Here is a 14,838-nt window from a genome sequence, read left to right on the forward strand (position 1 = left end):
TTTTGTTAGTATAAATTGCAGTAATAATATCAGAAAGTCATTTACATTCTCATGTTTGTCCATATCTAGGAAATAACGTACCGCTTTAATTCCCTGTTTGTGTATTATGTTTGAATACAAAGATTCAACATCTAGGGAAGCCAATTTGGTGGATGCGGTCACTGTAATGTGATTTATTTTAGATAGCACATCCAGAGTGTCTCTCACATACGAGTTTAGACTTAACACATATTTACGTAAGTGAAGATCTACAAAAATACTGGCTTTCTCGGTAAGGCTGTTTATTCCCGATACAATCGGTCTCCCTGGGGGATTTTGTTCATTCTTGTGAACTTTAGGTAAGATGTAAAAAACCGGTGTCTTAGGATGTGGGACCTCCAGATATTCATAGTCCTCTTTAGAAATGACTCCTTCCTCATAGGTATGTTTAATAAGTCTATTATAGGACGATAGATAGTTGGCTGCTGGGTTAAAAATAAGGCGTTGATAGCAGCTTGTATCATTCAGCTGTCTGTAGGCCTCTTTCAGATACTGTGCCTTAGGCCAAAGGACAATATTCCCTCCTTTATCTGAGGGTTTTATGATGGTATCAGTCCACATCTGTATCTCCCTTAGTATTATTCTCTCTACCTTACTTGTATTACCTTCATATTGTCTGTTTTCAAAAGATTTGAGAAAAAGTTGATCTAGATCTTTAGAGACTAAATCTCTGAAGACCTTAACTTGTGGACAGATATTAATGTCCGGTAAGAAAGTGGATTTTTTTTTTCTAAACTTAGGAAGTTCAGATTGTATAATGGGGGATTGGTACGTATTATCGAGTTCTTCCAGTATTTGTAATGCATTTCTTTCTTCTTCCATATTAAGAATCAGAGTAGTCGTATCCTGCTGTGATACAACAGGGTTATCTGTGTTACTAGAGCGATTAGAAAAGAATTTCTTTAGAAGTAGCTTTCTGGAGAAGAGCATAAGATCTCTCTCCCATCCAAACCTATCAAAGGGCTGTGTGGGAGAGAAAGCCCTTACTCAATAATTTAATATGAGTAGGGCTAAGATGTTTATCTGTGAGATTAATAATTCTCAATTCATCATCTAAAATCTCGTTCTCCTGTAGTTCTTCCGTGTGGTGTGAGGAATCTCTTGCTCCTCCATTGCTTTTCTCTTTCTTTCTGTGTTTCTTCCCCCCCCTGCGTATCTTTCTCGTTTTGCAGTATTGTTGGTTTCTCGATCTCTTGTACACAACCCTAAAAAATCCCTCCTTAATGATGAGTCTTCTCTAGTTGACATAGATGGTTCTCCTGCCTCTCCTTCAGATGAATCTATCTCAGAGGCACTTGTAAAGGAGACTGATTTGTTAATAGGTCTCCTGAGATGCCATCTGAAAACTGTGTTATTAAGATAATCATTACGATCTCTTGTAAATTTGACACGCTTTTTATCCTCCACTATTTTTTCAAAATGGTCTAGATCATCCTTAAAATTTTCATATGCTTTCTGAAAGCTATCCAAATTTTCATGTTGTTTTAATTTTTCCCCAAGTACTGTTATCTCTTTCGTGTACTGTTCTAATAATAAACTATCATGTTTTATCAGAATTTGTATCAACTCATTTGTCTTATCAGCCCCATACTAGACTACACTCACGGCTAATTTTCCTCTTTATATATAATATGGATATATCTGAAATACGCATAATGAATCCTATAGTTATCATCTCTTTCACAATACTTACCAGATACATGGTTATGAATGATTGGATAATCGTCACTTCTGTCAATTCAGCAGGAGGTATATATAAGACCTAGCATTTTGGCAGTAATTTGTCCCCGAGTACTATTGTTGTGGATGTCTCTCTCCTCCCCTTTTTGCTGCCATAGTAACCAATACAGTTTAGCTGGCCCGTGATTGTGTCTCCGGGCTGGATCACGTGATAGTAGGCATAGCTCCAATTGGCCCAGATGGAGATGTCACTCTCAGTTAGAAGAAAATCCACGTCACAAAGGGGCGTGATTACACGCTTAAATAGCCTATCATTGCTTGTCATCGGGTTGCCTTGATAAAGCTCGTAGCGAAACGCGCGTTGGCGTTTACTATTTGACTGTCTAATATTATCTAAATATGTATTAAGCTGCACTACCTTACTCCTCTCCTATAGATTAGCGGGGTTACGCTAGGCACTATACTATAGTGTTAGAAAGTACACGCTATCTAGAAGAGCATATTATACTAGCTGATCCCTTACTAGTTAGACCTTGGGCTCTCACACCATAGGGCACCTCACCTATTAGCAGATTTAGAGGTAGATAATCGGATTAGGTGGCAAGACAGGTATCTAGATATTAAGTGATACCTAACCCCAGTCTCCTATATTGCTCAATTCATATACTTGAACATAATATTACACCTTTACTATTTAGCAGTAGAGGGGTTAGAATATGTACCTCTGCACTATTAGATTATTAATATCCACACTACAATAACCAGTGCAGTACCTAGTTCCACCCCTGGGAGCAATAATAAGGGACTGTTTTTGTTGAGAGGAGATTTGTATCTAGTCATTAATGGGAAACAATGTGTCCTGAAATAAACCTTTGAAATGATAGAAGGATTGGATACACAACAAGGATAACCCACCATAGTTTTTTGTATACTGAATTCAATATCAATACCTTATATGATATTGGTACAGCTCATTTCTTAACATTATTGACAGAACATAGTGAGACAGCATAGTAGTCTTTTTTACTACTTTTTAACAGTGTTCTACCCAGTTTATTTGGTCAACATTTTCATTCACTGTAGGTTTTTAATTATTTTGCTAACGAATTATGTGTTTATTCTAATAAAGATATTACTCTTAACAGAAATACATTGTACATAGTGTACCAAAAGAGTGCCCTATATACACATTTTCCTACCCTTCCCCCTTTTCCTTTTTCCCTTTTCTTAAAATAAATTAATAGCCCTTATCCCCATTAAATTAATAGTCACCACCAATAAATGAATAGCCCATACCTAAGTTAAATAGACCATACCCACATTAAATTAATAGCCCCACCTATAAATGAATAACCCCAACACCAGTTAAATTATTGGCACCTAACTCCATTAAATTAATAGGCCTTACCAATACATTGCTAGCCTCCACTACTATTAATTTAATAGCTAGTGAAGATGGTCAGAGACTTACAAGCTGAGGAGGAGACAGATTGGAGAGAGGGGTAAACAGAGGATTGGGGGGCAGGGCAGAGACACACACACACACACACACACACACACACTGAGGGGGAGTCAAAAGAAGGGGAAGGAGTGAAAGAGAGATTCACAAGTTGGGGAAGGGGTAGAGAGAGATTCACAGGTTGGGAGGAGGAAGAGATTCACAGGTTGGGGGCAGAGAGACAGACTGGCTGGGGGGGAGAGAGAGACAGAGACAGGCTGGCTAGGGGGGAGAGAGAGACAGAGACAGGCTGGCTAGGGGGGAGAGAGAGACAGGCTTACTAGGGGGGGAGAGACAGAGAGACAGGCTGGCCTGGGGGGAGAGAGAGACAGAGAGACAGGCTGGCTGGGGGGGAGAGAGACAGGCTGGCTGGGGGGGAGAGAGAGAGACAGGCTGGGTGGGGGGGAGAGAGAGACAGAGAGGCAGGCTGGCTCGGGGGGAGAGAGAGACAGAGAAACAGGCTGGCTGGGGGGAGAGAGAGACAGGCTGGGGATGGAGAGAGAGAGAGGGACAGGCTGGGGAGGGAGAGAAAGACAGAAAATTACTTACCTAATGTCACGAGCCGCGGCTGTATGCCACATCCTGACGTGAACTAGCAGCCGGGCGTGTGCTTTAGATTCTGTGCTCTGTTATTATCCTTGTGGCCTAGATGTAGGAGGGTGTAGGGACATCCTCCAACACCAAGGGGAGCTCCTATATGATTTAAACTGTTCACTTTTATTTTTATACATGCTTCCTGGTTATGTTATTTCCTATGCTAGTTCTAGCTAGTAATTAATTAGCTGCCTCCTGAGGCTGATTCTCAGCCCTACCCTCCTCTGTCCTGATTGGCTCCTAGTGTTATTTAAGGCAGTGAGATCAAAGCCTCACTGCCGGTTATAGCGTCCTGTCTACAGTTCTGCTGCCTGCTTGTCCTCTCTGTGCTTGGTGTTTAACCTGTGATTGACTTCCTGTGTATGACCCTCGCTTATTCCTGGACCTTGAACCTACGCTTCTGACCCTGACCATTTGCCTGAAAACCGGATTCTGCTACTCTGCCAGTGCCCCTGACCATTCGCCTGTCCCTGGATTCCAAACCTATGCTTGTGGCCTCTGACCTTTGTTTTCTAGCTGGTTGGAAAAACCAAAAGGGGCCTTATAATTGGATCCCACCCTTCGCTCTCCATTTATACCCCTGGAACCCTTATATCGGTTCCTCCTGTAGCCCTTTACACACTCTTTGGAAAGCTTTTTCGCACACACAGACACTCTCCCTGGGTTTTTAAAGCATATAAGACAGCATGGGACATATACAGCTGCCAACTGTCACGTTCCCAGTGCTTCTTCCACAATATGTATATATTGTATATATATATATATATATATATATATATATATATATATACATACATACATACACATACACACACACACACACACACACACACAGTATATTGTAAATTGTTACATGTAGTACCTTTCTGTTCAATTCATTTACACTTGTACATCACTCCTATATATTGCTTCTGAATGTATTTTATGAGACAAATGTATTGTAAGTAATCTGTATTATTTTAGCTGTTGTGCATTATTGAAAACGTTTAATGAAAACAAATACAACAAATAAAAGGGCTCACAAGTACAGTACTAAAACCAGAGGCTCTCAATGACAGCCCAGTTCCAGTCTGGCAGGAAAGGCAGAAAGTGACTACAGATTATAGACAATGGAGATCTATGCCCTGCCTACTTAAAAAAGTTAAGAAGGGGTCACACAATCACTTCTATATTTATTCACTAAATTAGTTCTATAATATTTATAATGTTCTGTGTGTGTGCAATTTGTGAGATCAGTTATGAAAACATCATTTAAAATTCAATTGTTCAAATTGCTGTGTTTGTAAATACCTTGACGCTAACTGGTGAGAAAACATCACCAGTATTTCATAAACTGGATATTATTGTATTATATCCTTGCTATGATGAAAGTGACGGCTACCTTTAAGGCAGTGGTGGCTAGCCAAATTTTAATTTTAATTTTAACACCTCTGTGTAAATAAGTAGCATTATTTGATATTTATTTTTAATATCACATTAAGAACTATTTTGGCATTCCTTTTCAAGTCAGTATGCATACATTAATGCTGTTATTGTTGGTTTTGTTTTATGATAAAAAATTTACCAATTGAAATTTCTGAATACTTTCCTTTTTTGTTGTAGCTTATATGTACGAAGCCTGATTGAAGCTCTTTCTATGATCTATGCAATTGATAAGATTAATAACTCCACCATGTTACAAGGAATTAAATTGGGCTATGAGATTTACGATTCATGTTCTCATACCCTGAAAGCAGTGGAATCAACACTGAGATTTATTCCAGAATCTGCAACTACAAATAATTCTACAGAATGTAACTACAAACAACATATACCTCATGTCAAAGCTGTTGTTGGGGAAATATATTCAGAAACCTCCATTGCAATTTCCAGGATCCTCAGCATTTATCTTATACCACAGGTACTAAACACTTTTGCTTAACATGATTTACAATATAATCTGTGTTTTTAAATATAATCAATTAAAAATGTATTTTACTTTTTTCTAAATAAAAAATTCCTTAGAGCCATATGGGTCCTGGAGCATGGGAGGGGGGATGGGGAGATGAATGTCTGCCGAAGGCACCTATGGAGTTAATGAGAATGCAGAACCAGTGGCTATACTGTCAGAGCAGCTGGTGCAGTCTGAATGGCATGTGAAAGGAATGTGGGGAGGTCTGAGTGGCATATGAGGGGCAAGTGTGAGGACTTGTGAGAGAGTTCAGAGTACATGTGGGATCTGAGTGGCACGTGAGGGCATATTGTAAAAGGCTCTACTAACATACAAGGCCCTTACTAAAACAGCACCAACATACATTTCCTCACTTGTCTCAAACTATATCCCAACTCGAAACCTCTGTTCTGCACAAGATTTGTGTCTCTCATCCACATTACCTACTTCCATTCTCAGTTACAGGACTTTTTTGGGCTGCACCCACTTTGTGAAATTCCCTCCCTTGCACAATAAGATTTTACTCCAGTATTCAGACCTTTAAGCGTTTCCCTGAAAATCCAAATCTTGAGGCAAGCTTATAAAATTCCTTAACCTCCATAGGGTTCCCTATTTTCACCCCTTATGTAGTTCACATAAGATAACAGCTCTCTGACTCCCTGACCAACTTTACTATGTGACTGGATCACATAGCCCACTAATCACTTTTTATCCTTGTAATCTGGTTGGACCAATATGCAATATGTAGCACTTAACCTCATGTATCAAACTCCCATTGTCACATAGATTGTAAGCTTGAGATCAAGGCCCACACACCTCTCTGTCTGTATTACCCTTAGGGGTGCTATATTAATGGCTGCTGATAATGATAATGGTGTTTGTTTCCCATTGTAAAGCACTTTGGAATTTGGTGGTGCTATATAAATAAATGATATTCATGATGATGATGATAAGTGATGTGATGGAATTTTTGAGCAGATGAATGTATGGGTGAATTTTGGGTTAAAAAAGGGGGTTTTACAAGGCATGTGGCACTATTTTGGTGCAAGTGGCATGTCTGAATAGCATTAAATGGAATTTTTTTAGGGGGTGAGCATATCGGGGGATTTTGAGTGAGAAATTAATTTTGGGGCTGTTTTTTATTCTTGAAAACTAATGTTATATGCAGCCATTTGTGTGGTTAGAATTATGCACATGCAGACCATGAAGTATATTGCATTGCAATCCCATGAGGCTGAGCACCAGGAGTCATGAGAGCCCTGATTGGAAGAGCTCAGCACATGCTTCTATGATCCCTGGTGCTCACCCTCAAGTGATTGAGGCTTAGTGTAAACTGAAAGCAATGAAGGAGTATCAGGTAAGGTAATATGATGAGTGGGCTTGTGTAAGAATATTGTGGGCAAGGTGGGTATGTGTGAGAAGCTGGTGGACAGGGCGGCATGTATGATAAAATCTGGTGGCCATGGTCATGTGTAAGAAAAGCTACTATGAGAGAAAAGCTTGTGGGCATGGTGGCATATGAGAGAAAATCTTGTGAGCATGAGTGAATGTGAGAGGCAGAGAAATGTTGATGGGCAGAGGGTCATGTGTGAGAAAAGCTGGTTAACAGGGCCTGGCATGTGTGAGAAAATGTGGTGGTCAAGGCACGTGTCAGGAAAAAGATGTTGGGCAGGGGTCTTGTGAAAGTAGATCTGGTGGCAGGGGCAGATTGGGAACTTAAATTGACCCTGGAAAAAATAATTGAAGTGGCCTTGTGTGGGTGGGACCAAATGAAATGTTGGTGGGGCCAACACAAAAGAAGGCGGGGTTTAGAAGTACTGATATTTGGCTGTAGTAACATTTAAGAAAACCTAGATGTGATGACTTAATACACAGGGAGTCACCTCTAAAGGAATGCAGGGAAAAAGCTGCCAGTCCTGTGCTATAAAAATACATGAATCCTTTTGCATGATATGCAACTTTTTTATACCTTTGTCTCCAACTTGTTTAGATGCCTACTAACACATCCTTCCAATATTCCCTTTAAAGAAACATATCTGACTTTAGTTAATAAGTTTAACTGTTATGAAACTTGTTGGCACAAAAGCATTTGATCAGTCTGCCAGAGCAGCATATGAGGACCTTACTGTTGCATCTTTACCTGATGTCCTGAGATGCAAAATACCAGTCAAATTTCTGTGTGTGTGTGTGTGTGTGTGTGTGTGTGTATCTGTGTGTTTGTCTGTGTCTGTGTGTGTGTATCTGTGTGTGCGTGTTCCAAAAAATGCATTTCAAATTATCCTTATAATAAATGGCTTTCCAGATGCGATCATTACAAAGCTGAAATTCTTGCCATTGATTGGGGGTGGTTTGACATAACAGTGCAGGGAGGGTTGGAAGACAATGGCATAAGTGAAGGGGAGAGCTATTCCAAGGGTTTGCTGGTGATACAGTAAGTGCAAAGGAGCAGGATTAATAATATTGTCAGTGTAATGGGGGCTGGTCATATGTTCAACAAAGTGATCTGAGAATGGGAACAGTGCAAGGTAGAAGGCAGGCAATGGGATCAATGCAGGAACCACTAGAGTATCACCAGAGCTGGTTTAAAGCTCAGGGGGGCCTGGGGCACTTAAGACAGGGGGGTTGTCATTTTAGACGAATACACAGGCAAAACTGTGCACTACTGTTTGGTGCACGCAGCTCTGCCTTCACTAGCAGTACAGTGTGACGCGAGACATACCTCCTAACTGTCCTTGTTGTCGGACCAAACCTGACTAAGCGAGACAGTCACCAGATTCCAGACAGTTGACAGACTCTCCTGTTCTTGTCACTTTCACCACCCGTGGCTGCTGGTGTCTTTAGCTCAGTTGCTGCTTCGGTGGATCCTGGAATGTTGGAGGCCCTATTTGGAAAACAAAATGGGTACATGACATTTAGAAAACTCCAACCATCCCTGGCATTAAAATAATACTATTCCCATTTAAAAAATAAACCTATCTCCCACCCTCCAAACAGCCCTAGCAATAAATTAATAGCATTAACGTTTAACAAATATAACCATTTCCCACAACTATCCACACTCAATAAATAGCCCTCCTCCCCAAACTCAGGCCCACATTCAATTAAAAGCCCAAAACCACCCCAGCATTAAATTAAAGGTCTTGTCACCTCACCTTAAATTAATAGAGCCCACTATTAAATTAAACAGCTCCACCATCAACCAACAAATAAATTAATAGCACCGACCATTAAATAATTAGCTCCAACCCACAGTCCATCTTTAAATTAATAGCCTACCTCCCACCCAAATTACAGTAGAGCCCCCCAGCAATAAATTCATAGCATTTATGTTAAATATACCTATTTCCTGCAACCATCACTGCCATTAAATAATTCATATTCATATTTACTTTCACCCCAAAAAAATCCCCACATTCAATTTATAGCCCCCATACCACCCAAGGATTAAGTTAAAAGGGCCCATCATCCCATCCTAAATTTATAAACCCACTATTAAATTAAATTGTACCACCATCACACCACAAATAAAATAACACTCATTAAATAATTAGCCCCAACCTACACTCCACCATTAAATTAATTGCCTACCTCACACCCACATTATATTAAGACTACCCCACTTACTTCCCTCACACATTTTAGTAAAATACCAGCCCCCCTTTCTGTCACATAGTATAATAGTATAGCAGCCCCTTCTCTCACATAGTATAATAGTAGAAAAGCCCCCCATAGTATAAGAGCACCCAACATAGTAAAATAACATAGCAGCCCCCCACATAGTAAAATAGTATAACAGCTCCCCACATAGCAAAATAATAGTATAACAGCCCCCACATAGCAAAATAATAGTATAACAGCCCCCACATAGCAAAAGAATAGTGTAACAGCCCCTCACATAGCAAAATAATAGTGTAACAGCCCCCACATAGCAAAATAATAGTATAACAGCCCCATATAGCAAAATAATAGTATAGCAGCCCCCCACTTAGCAAAATAATATTATAACAGCCCCCTTATAGCAAAATAATAGTATAACAGCCCCCACATAGCAAAAGAATAGTATAACAGCTCCCCCTCACACTTACACTTACTTTGTTGGAGTCATGCTCTATTGAAGTCTTCTCTGTCTGCATCGCGTGCACACATGGGACGGCACCTGTCACGTGGTGCTCGTCCCATGTGACATTCTGCTTGAACGGGACTGGAGGAGGCTAAGTGTGGGAGGAGGGGAGCCCCCTGATTCTTATTTTTATAACTTAATTTTTTTACTTCCCCCAGCGGCGCCGACCTCGTTCTATCCTTCCCCCTCGTTGGAACCCCTAGTCCGGGGGTAGGGGACTGGACCGGATAGAACAAGGCCGGTGCCGCAGGGAGGAGTAAAAAATGAACTTATAAAAATAAGAATCAGGTGGCCTACAGCGGCCTCAGTTGTCCTCAGCCTCCTTGGAAAATTCCCGGTAAGGGCAATGAACAATCTGCCCTTGGCTGGTGGACAAGTGGTGGCATGATTGAGAAATGCTGTGGGCATTGAGGCATGTGTGATAAAATCTGGATTGTAGTGGGCATGTGAGAGAATATTTGTTGGACAGGGCATGTCAGAAAGCTGGTGGCCAGGGAGCTTGTTAGGGAAAAGCTGGTTGGCAAGGAGATAACATGAGGAAAAAGCTGGTCGGCAATTGTAGCATGAGTAGGAAAAGCAGTGGGCATGTGACATCAAATCTGTGGACAACAGTTACATGTGTAAGAAGAGCTGGTCAGCAAATGGTGGAAAGTATGAGAAACATCTGAAAAAATATGATGGACAGTGAATGGCATATTTGAGAGCAGCTGGTGAGCAGAAGGTGTCTTGTGTGTGAAAACTTGTCGAAGAGGGGAATGTGAGGAAAAAGCTGGTGGGAATAGTTTGGCATGTGTGACAAAGGCTGTTGAGAAAGGGTGGCATGGGTGTGAAAAGTTGCTGGGCTGGTGTTGGCATGTGTGAGAGAAGTTGGGAAGAGGGGGGCATGACAGTAGGAATGTCAGGTGTGTAATGATAGTAGAACCTGTGTACAGTGAACAGTATGTACCTTGTGTGTGAAGTCAGAGTGACCTGTGTACAGTGATCAGTATTTTTCAGGTGTGTATTTTCAGTCTTTATAGAGTAAATAAATAAAGTGGTATGGTCTGATCAGAGGAGGTGGATACAAACCAGTATCTTGCCTTGGATCCCATGGGGTTTAATCTATCTCTGATCTTCCTTATCGGAGCAAACAGTAGTAACTCCTTAAGGTTATCAGAACAGATACTCGATAACCCTTGTTAGTACAAGGCCAAAGCTATTGTTACCTAAATCAAAGGCTATATCATGTTGTTGTTATGTTTTAGCTGCAATGTCTTATGTTTTTGCTGCTCTATTGTCTCAGAAATTCATTCCAGATTTTGCTGAATTTCAGAGTTGTTGTATTTTTGTTGCTGAGCAACCATACTCACCCTGCTTCCTGAGCTGCTAATGGGGGTGCCATATTGCGGATGATTTATCAGCCCTTGCAAGACCAATCAATGCGCATTACCTGGCAGCTGAGCAGTCAACACTTCCTGTTCACATGATTTCTACCCAGCAGCTGATCAGTCAACACTTCCTGCTCACATGATTTCTATCAAGCAGCTGATTGGCAAGGAACTACATAAATGCATTTATTGCATTAATTGCCTTGCTGGTGTTAGGTTTACCTAGGTTAGCTCCTGTATCTTTGTCCTATACAGATTGTGGTATATCTTCTGTTTCTTCAGTGTGGTTGACCTTGGTTTTGTTTACTAAACCTTGATCAATCAGTGTTTACCATGTGTGTGATGTCAGACTGACCTGAAAACAGTGACCAGTATTTATCAGGTGTGTATTTTTAGTGTTTATAGAGTAAATAAATAGAGTGGTATGGTCTGATCAGAGGCGGGGGGCACAAACCAGTATCTTGCCTTGAGCCCAATGGGATTTTAATCTTTTTCTGATCTTCCTTATTGGAGCAAACTGTATTAACTCCCTAAGGTTATTAGTACAGATACTCAATAACCCTTGTTAGTACAAAGCCAAAGCTATGGTTACCTAAATCAAAGGCTGTCATGTTGTTGTTATGTTTTTACTGTCTTGTTGTATGTTTTTGCTGCTCTATTGTCTTAGAAATCCATTCCAGATTTTGCTGAATGTCAGAGTTGTTGTATTTCCATTGCTGAGCAACCATACTCACACTGCATGCAGCTGATTTATCAGCTCTTCCATGACTCATCACTGCTCATTACCTAGCAGCTGAGCAGTCAACAGTTTCTGCTCACATGATTTCTACCCAGCAGTTGATTGTACATAAATACACTTATTGCCATAATTGCCTTACTGGTGTTAGGTTTACATAGGCTAGTCCCTAGGCTGTATCTTTGTTTTATATAGATTGGTATATCTTCTGTTTTTTTTCAGTGTGTTTGACCTTGGCTTTGTTTACTGAACCTTGCTGTTGAATCTGTGCCTGCCCTTGAACTTTTTGCCTGTTAATTAACCTCAATTACCTCTCCTGTCCTCTTACCCAGCTTGCCAATGAACCATCCTCTTTTTTTTCCTGTTTGTCATGATCTGTCTACTTGTTGCTCTACAACTAGGAGTTTCCCTGACTCTACCTAATTCACGGCAGATAACAACTATACACTACTGGTAAAGACAGCTGCTAATAGTGAAAAACATCCCGTGCCATCGGCTCTATATAGGGATTATCAGTCTCTGATTGTGGTGTTCATAACAGTTGTGTTTCCCTTATGCTATTTGCATTTCTGGACAACAAAAACAGGTTTTACCTATAAAATAAATGTAATAGCAGTACAAAGCAGTTTTACTATATTCTAGAAATCATTGACTCCAGTGATTTTATGCATGCAATTTATACTATGTGTGAGAGATGTGTTCCGGTTGTTGGTCATAACATAGAGAGACTTTTTTTTTGTACATTGTGCTCCATCTTAATTTTACTAAAATATCACAAATGTTTAACTGTACGACATGTATAATGCTGTTATATGTCATTTTTATTTATGCAGATAAGCCCAGCATCATCTGTTTCTCTTTTAAGTGACAAAATAAGGTTCCCGTCCTTTTTACGTACTGTTCCAAGTGACACACACCAAACAAGAGCAATTGTGGAACTTATCAAAACATTTCAGTGGAACTGGGTTGGCATCATTGCAAGTGATGATGATTATGGACGATCTGCTCTGGATCTTTTAAATAGTCTTTTTAAAACTGAAGGAATATGTACGGCATTCTCCAAAACTGTACCTTCATATGTAGGTCATCCTACTTTGCAAGAATCTTTAAGGAGTGTAATAAATGAATTAAACAGGAGTTCAACAAATGTTTTGGTTGTCATTGCAAAAGATCCTGTTGTCAGCAAGCTTCTAAAAGAATGTATTAAAGTGAATATTTCCAAAATTTGGATTGGGAGTGATAGCTGGTCAAATTCGAAGGAAGTTAGAAATATTAAAAACATTGAAAAGGTTGGTACAGTTCTTGGACTAAATTTCAAAATGGGCCACGTTGAAGGATTTGAAGACTATCTAAAAAACCTGCAACCACAAATATATAATGCAACAAATCATGGACTTGAAGAATATATGCAGTTAAGATTTAATTGTACAGAAGAATACAGGGAATATCTGCAATGTATTAATTCATCTTCCTATGGAAACTGTTTTCTCAATGACTCTCTAAACCTGAAGTCCCCTCTAGCATGCCAGAAGAACCTCTCTTTTGAAAATGATAACTACTTATTGGAAAACATTGAATGGAGCAAAACATACAGTACACATCTCGCCATTATAGCCATAGCTCACGCAATCAAGGATATTTTGTGTATAAATGGAAATTGTGAAAATAATTTAGATTTCTCACCAAGTCAGGTAAGAAAAAACATTATTAAATTTTTTAACCCAAAAAATATTATTGAGCCCCACCAGATAAATGTGTCCAGTGTTTGGGGCATTAGCTGGGTTTTATTTACTTTATCTTTTTGTTTATGAGCTGCAAATATTTCACTGTGTTATTATGTTTGCTGAATCTACCTCAGGAGTGTGGTTATATCATGGAGGATGTGTCTAACAAGCAAGGGGCGAGTCTCATGCTTTAAAAATACTGAGCTACCCTCCAATCCCCTCTCCCTCCATGGGAATTTCTCATTGTCAGTATCCTCCCCTCAAGCAATCTGAGTCCTGTATCAAGGAAAGAATCTGCTAAAAGTTAATTGACTATGTACACATGTGTGGGGTCATTGTACACAGCTCCTTTATTAACTGTATGATGAGCTGAGCATTGGGACACAGGGGAGCTGTTAGTAAATGTATAGAAATGCAATAGAAATATGGCATGTATTGTCAAATTATGGGCCACATCAGCATCAAGGAGTGTATTGCTATCATCTAAAAAGCGATATCCACCTTACAACCACTTCTGTCTCCCTCTTTCCTTATTTAATAAGTTCACCTCCAACTGGTTTCTGTCACATGTAAGAGAAGTGAGGTATATGAAATACCTCCTTTTTTTTTGCATTTCAGTTCAAAAGTCACGGATAGCTGCAAATATTGCTCTGATTTGAAAATATAAAAACAAAACAAAATGCTCCCTGTTACACACTGATCACTATACACAGGTCACACTGATATAACACACCCGATAAACACTAACATTCACCCCACTGTCCACCAGCTTTTATCTGACTTGTCAACCCCTACCCACAAGCTTTTCTCTCACATGCAGGGCCGGATTAACCCGAGGTCTAACTGGGCTATAGCCCAGGGGCCTCGGGCATCCAGGGGGCCCTTCAAACTCCTCAGCAGCATTATTGATCGGGCGGGGGCGCCCCCGGCCCGATCGATGCTGCTAAGTACTGTCAGTGCAGTCCTCCATCCCGGCGCGCTGTAGTCTGCTTACTGAGGATATCTCGCGAGAGTTCATGAACTCTCGCGAGATCTCCTCAGTAAGGAGCTTACAGCGCGCCGGGACGGAGGACTGCACTGACAGGTAAGTGCTTGGGGGGTGGGGGGCGGCGGACGGCTCACATTGGGGGCCTCGCGGGGAATGGAGGGC

General features: G+C 40.5%; 1 protein-coding gene across 1 annotated transcript in view; it reads left to right on the plus strand.

Annotated features, from left to right (window-relative positions):
- Positions 1 to 14,838, plus strand: part of LOC142143209 (G-protein coupled receptor family C group 6 member A-like) — a 68,660-nt gene that overhangs the window by 40,742 nt on the left and 13,080 nt on the right. Inside the window, exons 2-3 of the mRNA XM_075200921.1 lie at positions 5,414 to 5,711; positions 12,798 to 13,655. Of these exons, the coding sequence (XP_075057022.1) occupies positions 5,414 to 5,711; positions 12,798 to 13,655 (1,156 nt within the window). The remainder of the gene's footprint in view (positions 1 to 5,413; positions 5,712 to 12,797; positions 13,656 to 14,838) is intronic.

The sequence above is a fragment of the Mixophyes fleayi genome, chromosome 3 (genome assembly GCF_038048845.1).
Source record: "Mixophyes fleayi isolate aMixFle1 chromosome 3, aMixFle1.hap1, whole genome shotgun sequence".
Classification (NCBI taxonomy): domain Eukaryota; kingdom Metazoa; phylum Chordata; class Amphibia; order Anura; family Limnodynastidae; genus Mixophyes; species Mixophyes fleayi.